The following is a 20,703-nucleotide window of genomic DNA, read 5'->3' as shown; positions in this document are numbered from 1 at the left end:
ACCGGAAATGTACCGGGGGAAGTATTTATTTATATATAAAAACAGTTCCTGACAACTTGTTGTTGTGTTCCAAAATATCGTTGTGTGCTAGGACTCTGCAGCATTCCTTTTTGAGCAGTACTTCCGTAAAGACAAACGCTGTAATGGCAACAGAGTGGTGTTGCCAAAACCACTACTAAAATGAATATTACACAGATGACTTTAAACAATGTATTTACATGGAAATGCAGTGGAAACATAATGATAATGTAAGTAATAATGCAGCAGTAAACTTTGATTTATTTAAATTAAGATTTATTTTCAGAGTTTATTTTCAATGATTGTCTGATAGGAAACTAAACGCAATCCATGAATCTCTGGAATCAGTGTTTGCCTTTGGCATTCAAAACAATGCATTATGCATTTCTGTGTCTGAAAAAACGAATCGTGTACAAAAACAGTTTATACAATTATGCATTTCAGTGTTTTCAGCAATTCAACACAATGTCAAAATAAATCTTCAACCATACCAATCATACATCACTAATAACTAGTTCCCCAAATTAGACCTATCTATATATCACACCAGTTACGTTAATCACCTAAACCACTTCATCGTACGATGGTGTCATGTGGCGAAAGTAGACGATCTACTGACCTTGTAGATCGGCTATTTTTCTTTTTGAAAATATTGACAATTTTTGGTACATTTTTTACATTTCTGCCAATAATGACATGGCCAAAATAGGGACTCCAGTTTCAAAGTGGGTAAGTACAGTGAACTATGATGTTACTGTAAGAGTATGTGTGTATTTGAGTCTTTAGAGAGATAAAAATAGAAGGTCCAATAATGGAAGCCTTTCACAAACATGGCTGATGTACTTCCACTTCCACTCAGTAGGGTAGATATTTGTTCTCACCATCGCCAGCAATGTTAAGAAACCATCATTCTGTCACCTCCAATTCTATCTGTAATGATCTATTTTGTGTTTCATTATAGCGTATGAAGGATGGGCAGGAATTAATCAAAACAATAACAATACAAATAGCCCCCAAACGATTGTATCAATCTAAACTAGACCCACCTTAAAAATTACAAGGGGGCATTTGTTTCAGGCCTGACAAAATGTTTAAAAAATGGAAATACATATTTCAATACATGTAGGTTAGCATTTTGTTTGTTCGAGATTCTGCCCAAAATCTATTAGTCAAAGTGGAAGCAAGTCGGCCAACCCCAGATTTGGACCATGAGGGTCACCTGCACAAGTACTGAAAATGTTACCACTGAGCTAATAGAGCCTGCCTGCTTGCTCGAGGGGAGAAATTGACCTGGTTTAGCCTTTGTGCCAAATACAACCACCCCAATTGTATAATATATTGTATTGTATTAACCCATTAAGACCTGGAACTGTGTCATTTTTAGATTTGAGCTAAAACACATTATTTTACACTTTGGGCTATTCAAAAATCGTGAAAATGTGTGCAAATCTTTGAATATATATATTTTTAAAGCGAACATTTTTAACTCAAATCTTTGCTTCTGGGGGTCCCTGGAACAAAATATTTTGATGGGGGTCGGCGGCCAAATACATATCATTTTGGGGGTCCTTGACATGAAAAAGATTGAGCACCACTGATATAGAAACATACGTTTTTCAGAATACTGTTGAGATTTAGGAGACATGTAGAATCAGCTTCAGGTCTCAATGGGTTAACATACTCTACCATACAGATTGGTCAAAAATATCGTTTTATTCACTCACAAAAAGTTACATACTACAGCTAAGGAACGAGCTGCCTGTGGTGGTGGGTGTGATTCATAATGGATCCATGTGTCGGCCCACACAGAGCTCACAGAGCCACCGTGCTGACGCTCTGCGGTTGCTCCGAGCTCCCCCTGGGCTCCAGAGCGGCAGTGTCCGATCCGTCCGAGGAGCCGGGGACGTAGGGAGGACAGAACGGTACGTAGCGGAGCCAGGGAGACGAGGCCACCAGGGAGCCGATGCCCCAGGGAAGGCTGTACACCTCCTCGCTCTCCAGAGTGTCGCTGGAGTCTTCCTCGTGAGCCTTGTTCCAGGCCACGATGCCTCGCTCGCGCTTCGATCCTGTTGTTGGCGGGGGGGGGGGGGGGGGGGGGGGTACAGAATGGTGTGTTGTAAAAAAGGTTCCTTGCCAAGAATTCACTTAATCATTTATGTGTTATGGAATGGAGGATTGCGTTTCACTACAGCTTCATTGTATGTTTACAATGGATTCCATTTATTTCAGGACGGTATGTGTACCTAGCTCAGTGGCCTTGTGGTTAGAGTGTCCGCCCTGAGACTGGGAGGTCTTGGTTTGATTTCCCAGCTGGGACCATACCAAAGACTATAAAAATGAGACTATAAAACAGTGGCGTACCCACTGTAGAGCCAGGGCAGGCGGTCGCCTGCCCAACTAAGATCTCGCCTCCCCTAGAAAACCCAAATATCCCGAAAAGGTGTCATGCGTGCTTAATGTCCTCAAAGTTACGCATCCAACAAGCTTTGAACTGAGCAGATTGGACCTTCCGTTCCAGAGATAATGGCCAAAACATCTTGAAAACGGCCACTTTCGCCGGTTTTCGATCTCTGATTTTCGATTGAGTTAAAATGTCTTTTTGGGGGGTAATAGTGGGGGTGCCCTAAATGTAATTCCTGGGGACGCCACTGCTATAAAAACACCTCCCAGCTTGGCACATCAAGGGTTGGATTGGGGGTAAGTCCCTGAGACATACTAGCGTCCAGGGGGTGAACCTGTACATCGTGCCGCCTCACACTACAGAAACGAGAGATAGGCTCCTGACCTATGGGCCTCATGGCTCGGCAAGGCTTACTTTACTACTTACGTATGTCACAGGAACATAGACTTGTTTACAACGCACTGACATGCATTCAGTTCTCGGAGTGCAATTTTCTCACGTGTGTGTGTATGTGTGTGTTTGCGTGTGTGTGTTTAAATACCTGGTATTGTGTTGTCCAGTATGAAGCCAAATATACCTCCTACAAACATACTGGTGGTCAGAAGAACCTGCAGCATCTGGTCCAGTTCAACCACACCTACACATTATATAGAACAAAATACCAACATTTATACCTGGTCCAGTTCTACTACACCTACACATTATATAGAACAAAATACCAACACTTATACCTAGTCCAGTTCTACCACAACTAAAGGTATAAGTAGTTATTTTGTCCTATTATCAAGCCCATTATTACTGGGACAAAACAATTGCATTGGTATACTTGACATTACTATTTAGTAATTGGATTGGATTCCAATTATTTCAGCATGTATGAAAATCAGCTCAAGGCTTGAAACTAGCTTGAGATAGTTAAATTAAAGTTATGGATGTGTGTGTGTGTGTGTGTGTGTGTGTGTGTGTGTGTGTGTGTGTGTGTGTGTGTGTGTGTGTGTGTGTGTGTGTGTGTGTGTGTGTGTGTGTGTGTGTGTAGTATATGCAAATAAGATGCAATCTCCATCATGAATCATGGCTATATTAATCTGCTTATGGAACAAGACTGCAAGGACTTTTTTGGTGTTTTCCTTTGTTTGACTGTACTCGTGCTGTTTTACATTTATGTCTAATAAAATATTCAATTCAATAAAACCATATAGACTCATGTATGCCTACCTGTAGCGATGGCGTTGGGGTTCTTTATTATCCAGTTTGGGATGACCAGGCCAGAGAACATGGCGAATCCAAAGATGAATATGTTTCTAGAAGAGTTCATGTCTGCATACTGAACAATTACATGAAAACAAAGGAGGCTAATGTCATTCATGGTAACAAACATCCATTTCTGATGCTTCTAACAATGATATTAAAGCCCTACTTTGTCATACAAGCGTGTCACACAAAAGGAGTGAAAATAGTACAGTACGCGTTGTGAACTTGTAGATCTGCTATTTTCACTATTCTAAAATGTTCTTAAAATAATGATAAAACAGGAACGGTTTTGGACATACAAGGTTTCTGCCTGACAGCAACAAATCTATAAACACTTGGAGCATTGTAATTATGTGATCATTAGATTTCACCTGCAGATTTGCAACTCCCGCTGCAGAAATGACCCCAAACATGACCAGGAACATGCCTCCTATGACGGGCGAGGGGATGGTGGTGAAGATGGCACTGACCTTACCAAACACACCCATGAGAACCATCAGCACGCCACTGGCTACTATCACTCTGCGACTGCCTACCTGCAGGCAGACAATCACAATGTTTGATTATAGATTAACCCATTAAGACCTGAAGTTCCAATTCTACAAAATGTCTTCTAAATCAACAGTTTTCTGAAAAAACGTTCATATATATCAGTGATTCTCAAACTTTTTCATGTCAAGGACCTCCAGAATGATATGTATTTGGCTGCCGACCTCCATCTGAAAATGTTTTGTTCCAGGGACTTCCCAGAAAAAATATATACTGTATATATTCAAAGATGTGCACAAATGTTCCAGTTTTTTACTATAGATTGATAGAATCACAATGTTTCGGCTGTTGTAGATTAATAGAGACTCTGGAACATTGTTTAGAAGTGTTTCTTAGCCATAGGCCTACTGTGTATTTACTGTGTAATTAACATGTGGTGGCAATTTAACAAAAGTGGTTTTCACAAGGGGACCTCGAGGGGATTCTGGCTAGAGATTTTGGCTGGGGTCCCCAGCCAAAATGCAATTTCACTATAATTCAGTTCACTTGAAATTATTACAGTACAAAAACATTTGTCAATTCTGACATACAGACAATTAATACAATTTGATTTTAACCAAAAACTATTTTCACACCAGGTCCCTTGGAGAGAATCATTTGAAGTGGGGGGCCAGGCCCTAATGCATTGGTTCTCAAAGTGGGGTCCACTTTGAGAACCCCCTACTAGGGGGTCCCCAGCGAAAGTAGTTAATGCAGCATCACAATCATTTTTAACCACTTTAACCTTTTATACTTTGGCTATACAAAAATAGCAGATATTCAAGCTCAAAGCGCGGCACAGAGTGCCGCGCTAGGAGCTTGTAGATCTGCAATCTTTCCAAAATATTGAACATTAGTGAACATTTTAACACAAATCTTTGCTTCTGGGGGTCCCTGGCACAATATCTTCAGATCGAGGTCCGCGGGCAAATATTTATCAATTTGGGGGTCCTTGACATTAAAAAGTTTGAGAACCACTGCCCTAATGGACGGACGGACGGACGGACGGGCGGACGGATATCACATTGTCAGGGTTGCATTGCTCATGGGACGGTGTTCTGCCCTCTAATGGCAAGTGTTGCCTGAGCCACCTACTGGCCATTCAATTTATTTTATACAACAGGTGTACTGTATTGTCCTGATTAGGAGAAGCACACAGGTGTAAATGTGCTCTTGATTATGTGTGAGCTCTGATATACCTCATTTCACCATCTCTTGTTGAGCCGTCAACATCATCTGTAAGTGGGATCTGTTCCTTTTCTTATGACAGTAAACTAGTTTCTGATTTGTAGACAACTTTGTAGAGTGTATTTCATGCATAATTGATTTATTTTACATTCACTGTGTGTATGTTAGCTCAGTGTGTTCACCTGCTTGCTTGTTTGTTTGTTTGTTTGTTTGTTAGTTTGTTACAGCCTGTCTTTTTACTGTACCGTCCTCGCTATGTGTACATTAGTGTACATAGTTAGACAGTCAGCCAAACTCCTTTAAAAAATGACATGGGAGTCAGGAAATAGCGTCCAAGCTCCTGTGTTTTTATTGTCACTCTTGTACATCAAGAAATGGAGTAAAACTATGAAAAAAGAAAGAAAAAGACTGTAACAAGCTAACAAAAAAACAAGCAAGCAAGCAGGTGAACACACTGAGCTAACATACACGCAGTGAATGTAAAATAAATCGAATGGCCAGAAGATGGCTCAGGCAACACTTGACAGGAACTTATTTGACCAGGAGCACGCGCAGGCACGCGCATAGATTTAAAACGACTTTAGACTCACACCAGGTGAAATAACATAGGAATGAGCCTAGATGCATATCAATTGTCCATTGTGTGACCTGTAGTGTAGGTGTTAAGCGACATGCGCGTCACGTCATTAAAATAGAGTGCAACCACGTTCCAATGCAGCATTTGAGTGTACTCACCTTAGTGACGCCCAGCGCTCCCACGTTCTCGCTGTATGAGGTGGTTCCGTTTCCTGTGCCCCAGGCCCCGGCCAGCAGGCAGCCCAGTCCCTCGATGCCGATCCCCCTGTTGATGGCATGTTTCGGGGGAGGCGGCGCGCCGGACAGCCTGGCACAGGCGTGGTAGTCACCCACGGACTCTATCATGGAGGAAATCACGCCGGCCAGGATGCCCACCACCCCCGCCAAGCTCACAGTTGGAACGCCCCACTGACCTGAAGTTGGAGTTCAAACATAAAGTGTCACATGCATGCACAGAAGAATTGGAAGGAACGCTTCACCCATTTTCAACCTTAATTTTCGTATAATTGGTCCTCATTAATGCTCATTATAAGATGGTACAATTGCTGTCAACAAACTCTTTGTCTCGGAGGTAGGCTGTGGACAGTTCAGAAACCTATCAATGACATTATTGAAGGGGATTTCAAGCTCATATAAGCTACAGCCTTTCTCTTCCTGGAATGTTAGTACACTGCTGCATCAATACATGACCACCGATCGTGTCATTATATATTCACAATATTCACTAAATGTATTTTTTGTTGAAAATGCTATTTCAATACAACAATGCATTGATATTAAGAAGATAATGTACTTTGTAATTTGTACTTTTGAATTCTTATGTATTTTCTAAAAGTCACAAATTTGTCCGAGTAACTTTCACTTGTAGTTGAGTAACTGTTGACCATGAGTACCGATACTTTTTGACTCATGAGTCATGTACCGGGGGTTGAGAACTTTGTTCCACCACAGGGGCTGCATCCTCTTACCTGGATAAGGGAACCTGAACCAGGGGGCGCGGTCCAGGATGTCTCCCTGCAGGTCAGTGCGGGCCAGGAAGCCGTACTGCTCGGGGCTGGAGGGCAGCACATCGTAGACCGTTAGGATGTAGCAGATGAGCCACGACACTGTGATACCCAGCAGCACCTGCAGGGGGAGCGAGAGCACCACCGTGTGAGAGCTGAAGTCTTAACCACTGCCTCTTTCTTTGGTGTGTGTAGTGTTGCTCAGGTGGCTCCTCAACCCTGAACCCATGTGACTGAACCTAACCTTAACCTTAACCCTAACCTCACAAACACTATGCCTAACCATAACCTAACCCTATAACCCAGGGGTCTTCAACAGGGGGTCCGGGACCCCGAGGGGGTCCTCAGAGTTACTACAGGGGATCCGCCAAATCTTTGTGTGATATGATTTTTTTGATTTACCTTAACCACTTGAACCCTAGCATCCCTTTTCTGAGGAGAACTTTAGCCAAAAATAGCCGATCTACAAGCTCACAACGCCTCGCGCTGCGAGGCGTTGTGAGCTTGTAGATCGGCTATTTTTTGGCAAAGAGGTGTAGGTGTAGAGGGGAAAAAGAGCAGGCCACGTAAACAAAAAAAAGATGAATCTGAAACACAATTTTATACAATATAGAGGAGGGGGTCCCTGCTTTATCTCTCTCTCTCAGCTAGGGGGTCCTTAGCCTGAAAACGTTGAAGACCCCTGCTATAACCAAACTACAAGCTCAAAACCTTGTGGATCTGATACTTTTGATGCTTTTGTGTGTCGCTGTGGTTTTTATGATGAGGACATTTATTTACGAAAAAAACACAAAAAGTTAGAATATGAGGTTATAGGAGGTTTCGTCCGATTTCCTACTCACTGGGAGAATCTGAAAGACGTAGAGCCGAGACACGTGCAGCTTCTTGTCTTTGCTGTACGTGGGGAAAGGCACCGCTATGTGCCGGAGATACTGTGAGAACAGGATGATCAGCGCTGTGGTCCTGTGTGGGCCAGAGAGAAGATTGATATTAAATGATAGCTTGCAACTCAGTATAGTTCTCAAACCTTTTCATGCCAATGACCCCCGAATTGATATGTATTTGGCTGCAGACCCCATCTGAAAAGAGTTTGCACCAGGGACCCCCAGAAGAGATGATTTATATCAAAATATTCCCCCCAAAAAATGACTTTTTAAAAGAATGATTCAAAAATAGCACATGTACAAGCTCACGAGCAAGAAGTGACATGCTGTGAGCTTGTACATCTGCTATTTTTGAATAGCCAACTTATAAAGCATGGATAAAGTGGTTAAAATGATTGTGATGCTGTCTTAGAAAATTTAGCTGGGGACCCCCTGGAACACCCCGAAGGACCCCTAGGGGTCCCCGGACACCACTTTGACAACCACTGTTACATGATTAATTTCTATATAGTACAGGATTATTTTACTCAATAACGTCAAGTGGGGCAGAGAGAGAAAACTAATTGGCTTTCCAACCCTAATATCCCTTTGATGTCTTAAATAAGTTTGGTAGTCTACATGTAAAGATGAAAAACTGGCATGATATCGTATATACCAGTGGTTCTCACTTTTTCACGTCAAGGACCCCCAAATTGACACTTATTAGCCCGCGGACCCCCATTTGAAAAGATATGCCAAGGACCCCCATAAGAGAAGATCTTTACGGCCCTGGCAGTGATTCTCAACCATTTTAATTTCAAGGACCCCCAGTTTGACATGCATTAGGCTACGGACCCCCATTTAATGGCATTTATAATATCTCTGGGACCCCAATTTATAGTGTAAAATCTATGTTAATTTAACTCTGAGAGTGTACACATGGAACCAAATGGACCGGTTAGGGTCCATTTGGTTCCATGTGTACACTCTCAGAGTTACAGACCCATAAGGGTCCATTTGGTTCCTATCCATCATTTAGCTGGGGACCCCTGGAACCCTCTCAAGTACCCCTGGGGGTCCCCGGACCCCACTTTGAGAACCAATGGTATATACTGTATACCCACATGGCAGAGATGCCCCAATGATTGCCAGCCTTGGTGCCAGCAGAGTCAAACAGAGACAGTCCGATGAGAGAGATGGTGGGCGCGATGGTGAGAGGCCCGATGAATCGCATGAAGACGCCAATGAGACCCGAGAAACCCACCACCACTTGGAAGACGGAGCCCACCATGATGGAGCCCTGCACCTGTGAACAGAGACATCATTATTGTATAATAATTCCCTGTAATACAAGTTGTTTCTGTGCTAAAAAAAGATATTTAGCACTTTTTGCACAATAACTCTTTGCCAAAAATAGCCGATCTACAAGCTCACAGTACGTCACATTGCAATGTTTTGGCTAATATTCCCTCCAGAATTTGGATGCTGTGTGTGTGTGTGTGTGTGTGTGTGTGTGTGTGTGTGTGTGTGTGTGTGTGTGTGTGTACTTTTCTTTATTTCTTTTTTGAGGTATTACAAAGGATTACAATTGCTGTCATCTGGGGACCCCCTCAAAATCACGTGGGGACCCCCCTGGAGGTCCCGACCCACAGGCTGAGAAGCACTGCTGTAAAGCTATTAGTCTCGGTCTACTCACCGCTCTCATTCGACTCTGCCACACCTCGACGAACTCTGCGGAGGAGGTGTTGACCAGACTGGCGTTCTGGGTCCAGGCGGGACACGTCCACTCTGGCATGGACAGCATGGCCATGGAGGGAGCCAGCAACGTGAACGTACCTCCTTGAAGAATGGGCAGTCTGCGGACATGAAGGAGATATGTGCGGATTGAGACAGGTGGACAGAGGCAGCTCCACTCCTCAGCCCTTGAACTTTGACTGCCCTTATTAGGTTTTGGTTCTGTTGTTCAGTATTTGTCTTGTATTCCTGTTCTGTTTGGTTTTGGTTTTCTGTTGTTGCCTTGGTTTTGCGCATCTTATTTTGTAGTAATGTTCTGTGCCTTCCTGTCTGCCTAGTTACTGTTCACCTGCCTTGTCTCACCTCCCGTTGATTATTAGTTCTCCTCCTGTGTCCTGTTAGTCCCTCTGCCGATAGGCTCTATTCACAGCAGCCATATTATGAAGACATCACAGGTGTACCAATGATACTAATGAAGGCTCTGTTCCATTCTGGTCAAACAGAGTCAGGGTGCTGATATTGTGCATGTTGGCCCACTGGAAACACTCTGTTACACCAGTGGGTCTACATTTGGCGTCCAGGGACCCTCATGGGCTTCCAAATAGCCCCTTACGGGTGTGTAACTCTGAGTGTACAAATGGAACCAAATCCATTTGGTTCCATTTGTACACTCTCAGAGTTATGGGGGTCGTGGAAACCACTGTGCTAGACTAAATGGAACAGAGCCTTCATTAGTATCATTGGTAACACCTGTGAAGGAAGTGATAATATGGCTGCTGTGCATAGAGCCTATCCCCTGTCTATTTAAGCCCTGTGTTTCCACTGTGATTTAGTTAGTCCGTCGAACTATGTCATGTGTGTATGGGTTAGAGCTTGATGCCTACATCTGTTTACCTGCTTTTTGGAAACCCTGGCTGTTAAATAAATCTTTTGATTTGAACATTCTTGCCTACCTGGTCTGCGTTTGGGGCCTACCCGTTATGCATCCTGACAGTAGTTTTCAGATGATAGAGTTACAGGGGTCTCTGATAATCCTCTGGATCTTAGAGCATTGGTTCTCAAAGTGGAGTCCGGGGACCCCCAGGGGTCCTTGGGGGGGATACCAGGGGGTCCCCAGCAACATTTTTTAATGAAGCGTCACAATAATTGTAACCCCTTTATCCATATTTTATACTTTGGTTAATAGTAGATACACAAGCTCATAGATCTGAGTAAGATCTGTTAGCTTGTAGATCTGCTATTTTTCAAAAATCTTGAAAGTGTGTGCAATTTTTAACACAAATCTTTGCTTTTGGGGGTCCCTGGCAGAACATATTTTCAGGTGGGGGTCCGCGGCCACATACATATCAATTTGGGGGTCCTTGGCACGAAAAAGTTTGAGAACCACTGTCTTAGGGGGTCTGCATGGCTTAGTAGTTGTCCTGCTGATGTGCAGTGCTGTTTTCATCACCCTCTGTAGGGCCATACAGACAATGAGACAAGTGTTATCTAAGGATCCTGACCAATGTTTATGATATGTAGCCTGCCATCTAGCTAGTTCAGGCAGATGCACTCATGAGGTTTTCATTATGCCATTATGTGGATGTAGGTGATGTATACAATGTGTGATGTGTATGCTACTTGTTTACATGTGTTTATGTTATTTAGATAGACATAATACTGTTTGCTTGACCACAAATGCTAAGAATTTAGATAACAGGTTGTATAGGCCGATGCTAGGTTTGACGTTTACCTGGTATCCAGATACTTTGTAGCGCTTACATTTTCTTTGCACTCTATTCGCATGAGCATCAACTCGTTTGTTGACTAGGGCAGTAGTTCTCAAACTTTTTTATGTCAAGGACCCCCAAATGTACATATATTTGGCCACAGACCCCCATTTGAAAAGGTTTTGTGCCAGGGACCGCCAGAAAAGATTGATGAAAAAAAGAATAGCCATCATATAAATGGATAAGGTAGTTAACATGATTGTGATTCTATGTTAACTACTTTTGCTGGGAACCTATATACCACCCCTGGGGGTCCCCGGACCCCACTTTAAGAACCAATGCTCAAATGGCCGAAATGTATATAGGGCTGAAGTGGTTAATGTATGTTTTGTAATAATAATCAAAATCTACAAAGTAACTAGTAACTAAAGTTTTCAAATAATTGTAGCAGAGTAAAAGTACAATATTTGCCTCTGAGATGTAGCGGAGTAGAAGTAAAAGTACTGCAAATTGGAAATACTCCAATTAAGTAAAAATACCTAAAAATTGTACTTAAGTACAGTACTTGAGTAAATGTACTTAGTTACTTTACACCACTGGTCAAAGTGCAACTGCAACCGTCACTCCTGTACTTTATTGTCTCCGCCAGGCCGTAAGGCATGGCGAGAGAGTATGTTTTACCCTCCGTCCGTGTGTCCGTCCGTGTGTCCATGTGTTACCACCAAATCTCCGGCACCGTTGGCCCGGTCGCTGCGAAACTGTGCACACACACTCCCTGGATGCCAATTCAGAACCTCTGCCTCAAATTTTTCACATGGGCCTGTTATAGCGCCACCAGGAGGCCGATTTGTGCAAAACCCATTTTTTTCACATTATTCCTACAGTTTTTAACCAAACGTCATGCAAATCGGTACACAGTATCTCTAAAGTCATGTGATCAACCCTGATCTGTCCGATTTCCCATATTCCATCCTTATTGGTTAAGGTTGCCATCCAAAGTTTGCAGGATTGGTCCGTTTTGAACAAACTGCCTCAAACCATGAACGCAGCGTGCGATTTCCGTGAAATTTCACACGCACATTCCCACTAGGCCGAGGAAGAAATGCCACCCTTTTCACATTGGCCTGTTATAGCGCCACCAGCAGGTCTAATTTAGCAAAACACATTTTTGGAACAAAATGCTTCAAATCATGAATGCAGTGTCCGATTGCCGTGAACGACCTAAGAATAAATGGCACCCTTTTCACATTGGCCTATTATAGCGCCACCAGGAGGCCACAATAACGTATCTGACCTGGCGGAGACCTGTGCTCCGAGGAGCACTTTATCTAGTTAGTCTTGTGCCCTAATAGTCTCTCTCTCTCTCTCTCTCTCTCTCTCTCTCTCTCTCTCTCTCTCTCTCTCTCTCTCTCTCTCTCTCTCTCTCTCTCTCTCTCTCTTCCCCCAACCTCTCTCTCTCTTTCACTCTCTCTTCCCCTCTGTCCTAATGATTGTAAATGATAAAGGAGGCTGATTTGAGTCTTGTGAGGAACCCAGCAAGATCATGACTCTCTAATCAACTGCTGTAGGATAAGTGGAGTGTAAATGGCGCTCTCTGTGTCTGGACCGCATGGTCCAGCCTACTCCACCGTCTACAGCATGCATGCGGACAGAAATAAAACCTGACCTTCGGAGACCCCGGTCAAAACCTAAATTTAACAGCAAACAAAACAGTACTAGAGACTTTGACAGGAACGAAACAGAAAGGCTGGCAGCATAATGTATACTGTACCACGGGCTAGCGGGGTAAATGGGCCTTTGTATTGTAAAGTTAATTACCCCGTCAAAGTGAATTAGGCTTGAATTATAGTAAAAACATTCTGAGAGTGTGTTTGTCCTGAGGCAAATGTGGTGTCTGTGGTCTCTAGAACGATGAGGCGCTAAAGCAAGGGAATGTGGATTAAGCAAGAGCTAAGATTCCAACCCTAATAAGATGGAAATTCCTTCCCTAATCCTACTGTGACACAAATATTGAGCCAGGTGGCCTTGTGTGCAGGCAGTATGTATGGTTTGTTTGTGAGTTTTTAGCGCCATGAAGAGCCGTTTAGGTTCAAGGCTAAACGACAACACAATCGGGCGGGAAACAATGGCCGTGCTTTTGCGCCTGTTGTCTGGATGTCACTGTCAACAACTGATGCAACTCATGTTTATGTCAATAGGCTCTATACAATTCAAAGGGCTTTATACACAGCAGCCATATTGGGAATGAATTGGGCCCCTTCCTTACTTCCTTCACAGGTGTTACCAATAATACTAATTAAGGCTCTGTTCCATTTAGTGTGGCATAGTGGTTGTTATTTTCAAGGATCCATTACGGGTCCATTTGGTTCCATTTGTACACTCTCAGACTTACACACCCACCATGAGGTGAACCAAAATGGAGTGTTTCTAGTGAGCCAACATGCACAATATCAGCACCCTGACCAGAATGGAACAGAGCCTTCATTAGTATCATTGGTAACACCTTTGAAGGAAGTAAGAAGAGGCCCAATGTCTTTCCAATATGGCTGCTGTGCATAGAGCCTATTAATTGTACTGTATGTGATATTTTAATTGATAATACATAAATCATATCTGGGAATTGGTGAACAGAATGGTGTCGCCTGAGACTGCTGTGTCTTGCTCTTTAAAGTGTTTCCATTGAGGGTTTAAATACCAAAATATGTGCTTGGCACGGTTCATTCATTAATGTCATGATTTTTTCTCTCCTTATAAGCTCTTGAAATGCACCCTGTGCATGCTGCCACACTGAAATATCCTCTTATAACATAACAGTAATTAGAATGTGAGGCGGTGCCACAGAGCATTAGTTCCCTGGGGGTCCGGCGCCCCACCACACAGACACACACACACACACACACACACACACACGCACGCGTGTGCGCACCAGTGTGGGAAAAGTAGGCTACTCAAATTTTTTACGTATCAATACTGCAATGTATTAGTACTCTGTTACAAGTAAAAGTAAAAGTACTAAAATGTTTGAAAATAGCAGATCTAGCTCACAACGCGTAGCGATGCGACACGTTGTGAGCTTGTAGATCGGCTATTTTCAAATAGCCTATGTTTAAAATAGGGCTAAAGTGGTTAATGTATGTTTTATAATGCAATAATTTATATCTGCAAAGTAACTAGTTACTAACGTTTTCAAATAATCATAGTGGAGTAAAAGTACAATATTTGCCTCTGAGATAGAAGTAGTAGGAGTAGAAGTAAAATAATAGACAATTGGAAATCCTCCAGTAAAGTAAGAGTAGCTCAAAGTACTCGAGTAAATGTACTCAGTTACTGGCGCGCACTCACCTTATACCAAAGGTGACCTGCAGCAGTGTGCAGATGCCAGACACGAAGAAGATGGTGCTGAGGAGTTGGCTCTGTGTCAGTCCGTCATGCTGCAGACACAGGCCCTGGGACAGGATGAGAGGGATGGCGATGAGCCCACCGAACGCTGTGAAACAATGCTGCAGAGAGAGAGGACACACATGTTATTAAAGCTATGTAGTTCTCAAACTTTTTCCTGGCAAGGACCCCCAAATTTATATGATCTTGGATCTGAAAATCAGAAAATGTTTTGTGCCACAGACAGACCCCACAGGAGAGAACATTTACTGTATGTAAAAAAAAAACATTCCAAAGTTTTCAAACATCTTTGATATTTTTCAAAACAATTCAAAAATAGCAGATGTACAATCTCGCAGCACGGGACCCCCTGGAACCCCCCCAAGGACCCCTGGGGGTCCCCGGACCCCACTTTGAGAACCAATGTATTAGAGTTTAGAATGTATCAGTTTTTGATGTGTGCACACTGTGAGCTTCTGCCAGCAATCTGCAAGCCGGGGGCGAGGTAAAGGTTAAGATAACATGAATTGAGGGTGGGGTATTTACTGTAGGTGCATCATTGCTGTCAACCTTATCTCCATATTTAAACTTTTTATGTTGTTTTTTCATAAGTTAATGCTCTACTTTGTCATACAATATACAGTGTCACACAAAAGCAGCAAAAATAGCCAATCTCTCTCTCTCTCTCTCTCTCTCTCTCTCTCTCTCTCTCTCTCTTTCGCTGTCAATTGGAAACCTATGTTAATTCAAATTCAAAAATAGCAAAAGGGAGCAGATCTACAAGCTCAAAACGCATTGCGATGCGACGCATTTTCAGCTTGTAGGTCTGCTCCTTTTTGCTATTTTTGAATTTGAATTCGGAAAAGTAACATAGGTTTCCAATTGACAGCGACGATATTCTGTACTCACATTATAAATGAGAGCAAACGCACCATAAAGAACATTCCTTAGGCCATTCAGCCTAAGGGTGGTGCTAGAGGAAAGGTCATAAGGTCGTTGCACATTCCATGGCAACCCAGCCAGTAGTTTTTAAGATATCTTATACAGTATATGGAACCGAGCCAACTGACCAACCAATTGCCATCGTCACCCACAAAACCCTGCTGCTATCGGCGTTAAATTAAAGTGGGATTACAGACTTTATTGGTAGATTGTGTAGCAGCTTGTATCAAAGGCACTATTGTATGTATGTCACCACCTACTTGCAGCTGGCAAATTGGAGTTAATCTCACATCAGTGTCTATCGTGTAAATGGTCAGTGATCATAACAACTTCTTAAAAATAACATGACTCAGCTGACTGCATTTCACCTCTTTTTTTCATTTATTTTTTGTTTTAACCAAAAATGTTTAAATGAAAGGCTGAATTGATACTCTCATGTGACGCTGCGCTCATTTCCAGTCAATTTGCATCCTTACATCCTCCCTCAGAAACCTGGTTAGTCAGGGAGGGTAGTAGTTATCCAATTTATTACCTGGTTAATCAAATCACCATGGCTGCAAACACGTGGCTCAGTATCAACCTAAGGAGACCGTCTCTGTTGCTGATGTACTGTACCTGAATGCCCTGCGATGATGCACAGCTACCAGGGGGAGACATGACCCATTAGAACGGGGAACGCATCTGTGTGACCACTTTAACCATTATTTTATACTTAGGCTATTCAAAAATAGCAGATATACAAGCTCATAGCACTGCACTTTAAAAAAAAAAAAAAAATTTAGAACAACATATTTTGAGATGGGGATCCGCGACCAAATACATATCATTTTGGGGGCCCTTGACATGAAAAAGTTTGAGAACCACTGATTATAAAAAAACTGTTAGGATTTAGAAAACATTAGTAGTATCCCCAGAAGCAAAAATTCGAGTTACATTCGCTTTAAAAAATATATATTCAAAGATTTGCAAAGATTTTTCAAAGCTCATAGCATGTCACTTAGTGCCGCGCTATGAGCTGGTAGATCTGCTATTTTTGAATAGCCAAAGTATAAGATAATGGTTTACAGTAAGTGGTTAAAATCTAAAATTACAGATGCTTTCCCGGTCTTGGGATGGGATAATGCACAGGTACCAAGGGGGGCTCAGTTAAAAGGGGGCACAGTTGGATGTACCTGAATGCCCAGGATGATGCACAGGTACCAGGGGGGCACGTCTGTCACACAATAAACCAGTTTGTCTCTGTGTTCCTCTGCTGAAGTGTCAGACTCCTGTCCGTCTTTCTTCTCTGGTAGATCACAGAAATGTCCATCAAGCTGCAATGTAGAAAGCACAAAAAGGAAGACAAAATGTCGCTTATTGTCAAACACAACATTGGAAAATATGTCCTGCGAAGATTCAAGTTGTTTGTGATGTTGATGCTTGTGTGTTACAACCTTGGACTTACAGTAGTACAGTTGCACACATGAAAATGAAACACGGAACGTTTCAACATGGATGAACTCGCATACAACCGAAACAAATATTTGACAAAATGCTAACCAGGAAATCTATACTATCACCTATTACAGCCCCAGCAGCCTTGACCTGCCAGCAGACACCATGTAAGTGTGAATAATCCCTTATCGCATCAGGACGTGCAAAGAGGTTGTGGCTGAGATAAGGCTTTAAAGCGAAAGAAATTTTCACAACGTGACTTTTACAAAGCAAGGCAGGACCTCACTTATTATGTTTATACATGGTAGCTACTATAAAACACCAACACAATATAAAAGTATGAAATGTATTAACTTTGTCAACATTGTAGATCCTCATAGATTTAACATCACCATTACTGCAATCACCGGCGTTCAGGGATAAACGACACTGAGTGTAAAAATGAATCCTTTACTCTTTCTGGGTTAATCTTGTAGAGCCTTGTGAGCTTGTAGATTTGCCTATTTTCGTGTTGTTGGATGTGGTTGGACCTTCTGTTTCAGTGAGTCAACAGGGCACAACAACAGGGGAATGTTCCTAAGCGTGGACGATCAGGCATGTAAACACACTACATTCTTTCATATCCATCACACAGGCCTGCTCGATAGAAATGATTAACTTCCCATGACGTCACAGCAAACAAGGATTTTCAGTGTGTGCGTGTGCGTGTGTGTGCGTGTGTGTCTGTGTGTGATGCATTTAGGATATTATGGACTTAGAGGAATTCATCCTTCCTTCATTTGTTGAGTGAGATTATGAAAAAGTGTAACTTTTTACAGGTAATTAGGTATATAGGCTATGTGAAAAGGTGATCATATGTTACAGCCTACAGTAAATAGGCGCAACAAATCACACATCCACACTTTTCTAAGCAGCTTTCCATGACCGACCAGCCTAGATCTGTTGTGTACTCACCGCAAATGTGAAGTTGTCCAGTCCGTTGCTTTCATTGACCGGAGCCATAGCAGGGTCAGCCAGCCTATACAGGCTCAGGATGAAGCCAGGCGAAACACTATGGTCCTCTGAGATGGAGAAGAAGAGACCCCTCTATAAAAGCAACATTCACAGGATGGGAGGCTGGCTGCCTGGAAATGACCCAGTGACTCTGGAGAAACACAGAGAGGGGAGGGCAAGAGAGAGAGAGAGAGAGATAGAGAGAGAGAGAGAGAGAGAGAGAGAGAGAGAGAGAGAGAGAGAGAGAGAGAGAGAGAGAGAAAGAGAGAGAGAGGGGAAGTAAATTGGAGAGGGTGGGTGAGAGAGAGAGAGAGAGAGAGAGAGAGAGAGAGAGAGAGACTTTAGACACGAGACTAGTGTTGCTGCTGATTGTTGGTGGAATGGGTCGCTGGCTGCAGTAACTCATGTGAGCTCAATTACAACACTACTTACAACAGCTGACCTGACCTACAGAGGGGAGAGTACAGTACAGTTCCAGTAAGTCTCCCCCCCCCCACAAGACACACTACTGTATGTTTATTTGTTTATTTAAACTAGTCTTCCTGAGGTCCAAGACATTAAAATACATTAGCAAGGGGGCACGGTGGCGCAGTCGGTAGCGCCGGGGGCGTGTCTTCTCCTCCGCGTCATCAGCGCCCATACCCTAGGTGGGGTTGGTGAAAGGGCCTACCTACTCTGTGTGAAGTTTGCATGTTCCCCCCGTGTCTCTCAGGGTAGTTAATACCCTCAACAAAACATGTAGTAATCCTGGTCGCTATACCGCCTCCCCCATGACAGCCGGGGCGCCTGATGGAGGGGAAAGGAACTGGTTGGAATAACGTGTTCCTTCCACGCGCTACGTCCAACCAGGGAAACTCCCCCCTGTCAGGTGACAAGAAGGTCAGTTGACTCTCATGCATTGAAGGAGGCATGAGCTCGGCCCTGGCCTCCCTAGGCTGGTGAGGGGAGTGTAGCGCCCAGGATCACAAAATTGGGACTGGGTGAAAAATAAGGGTTACAAAATCGCGGGATAACATTTTTAGAAATAAATTACATTAGCAAAAAAATACAACATATCACAGTGAATTACAAAGAAATACTAAAAACAGCAAAAGCAATACATTTTACAAAAGTCGATTGTCACATAAAAAGAGTTACCAACAGGGATACAACAGATTTAAAACTATCAATCTGGTATGTAAGAAAAGATGTTACTGTATGTTTATACTATAGCCTATACTGTGTGTGTGTGTATATATCTCTCTCCTATCTATGTTTTTTATACCATGAGGACAAGGATTTTTGAATAATCGTTGCTGTTGGGCAGAAATCACTGTTGTGATTTGGGTTGCTAAAACAGAGATCTCTGTTGCCCTGTTGGTGCCACAGAGCCCTTTCACTCAGGTTGCACTGAGAGGCTTCCAGACCAGCGCTGTGAGCAGCAGGGACATCGACACTGCTGCCAAGTTCATCTGTGCCGCCCCGGAGCTGCCATGGTCGGAGTGGCTGGATCCGGTCCTGGAATTGAGTAACAGTGTTCGGCAGCCTTATCATTGGCTATGCTAGGAACCCATCTCTGAAACAGCAGCTTGTCTCTTACGCCATCCTGGGATTTGCCCTCTGAAGCCATGGGTCTATTCTGTTTGATGGTTGCTTTCCTCATCCTGTTCGCTATGTCAAGCTGTCATCATATAGAACACTTTAATTACAGATGTGACTACATATTTTTATTCCGTACGGGGTCCATAAGAGTCTCCCTTTAAGGGTGGCGAGTGAGGTTTCAGCTGAGTCACGTGCGCGGAGAACAGGCTGACGCCAGGCCGTGTCACACTACATGTTCTGAAGTTTTAATATACACACATAGAGAATAGGGCTGTCAAAAAAAATCGATTCATGAATAAATCGCGATTCTTAATGCCACGATTTTTTTTAATTTTTTTTTTTTTTTAATAAAATCGCAATAAATCGCAGAATCGAATATCAATTAATCGCAGAATCGCAATTTTAATCGAATCGGCACCCTAGAAAATCGCAATAAATCGCAGAATCGCAATTTTAATCGAATCGGCACCCTAGAAAATCGCAATAAATCGCAGAATCGAATCGAATATCAATTAATCGCAGAATCGCAATTTTAATCGAATCGGCACCCTAGGAATCGATTTTGAATCGAATCGTGAGGTAAGTGAATCGTGACACCCCTAATAGAGAATATTATACAGTATTGGACAGTGGACACATGACGTGACCAGAAGATATGAAAACAAGGACAAGAACAGAATGAATGCATAAGAAAGAGCATGCATCTCGTATCATTGTGCACAGACGTCAGTCTCTCTGATGAAGTAGTTCATGGTCATCGTATCATAGATGTGTGATCCACCACATGTGTGTACTGGGTCAAGCAGATAAAGGTCATAATCATGACAACCACTTATCTCCATATTTTAACTTGTTGTGTTTTTTTTCCCGTAAAATCAAAAGTAGCAGGTCCACAAGCCTGAAACGCGACGCGACACGACACGTTTCAAGCTTGTAGATCTGCTACTTTTGATATTGTTGACGGCTAGCACCGGCTCTGGAAGGCATTTGTAGAATCGGCCTATCAGGTCTTAATGGGTCTGTCCTGATTCACTCTCTATACTGTAAGTTGAAAAGTGGCCTGCCAGTTTCAGGGATTCAGGATTGTAATAAAGCACCTCTCT

The 20,703-nt window shown here is 42.9% G+C and overlaps 1 protein-coding gene across 1 annotated transcript; it reads right to left on the bottom strand.

The window, feature by feature from the left end:
- Positions 1-1,830: 1,830 nt before the first annotated feature.
- slc23a4 (solute carrier family 23 member 4) lies at positions 1,831-18,028 on the bottom strand (the record flags this gene model as incomplete). Its single annotated transcript, XM_084059618.1, has 12 exons — positions 1,831-2,084; positions 2,961-3,056; positions 3,635-3,743; positions 4,042-4,206; positions 6,122-6,375; positions 6,931-7,087; positions 7,809-7,929; positions 8,954-9,135; positions 9,526-9,685; positions 14,615-14,772; positions 16,765-16,905; positions 17,981-18,028. 12 exons carry the CDS (start codon positions 18,026-18,028, stop codon positions 1,831-1,833), a joined length of 1,845 nt encoding a protein of 614 aa, XP_083915744.1.
- Positions 18,029-20,703: the final 2,675 nt, after the last annotated feature.

This window comes from Gymnoscopelus microlampas (assembly GCF_963454915.1).
Source record: "Gymnoscopelus microlampas genome assembly, chromosome: 6".
NCBI classification, from domain to species: Eukaryota; Metazoa; Chordata; class Actinopteri; order Myctophiformes; family Myctophidae; genus Gymnoscopelus; species Gymnoscopelus microlampas.
This window is presented reverse-complemented; position numbering and strand designations above follow the sequence as displayed.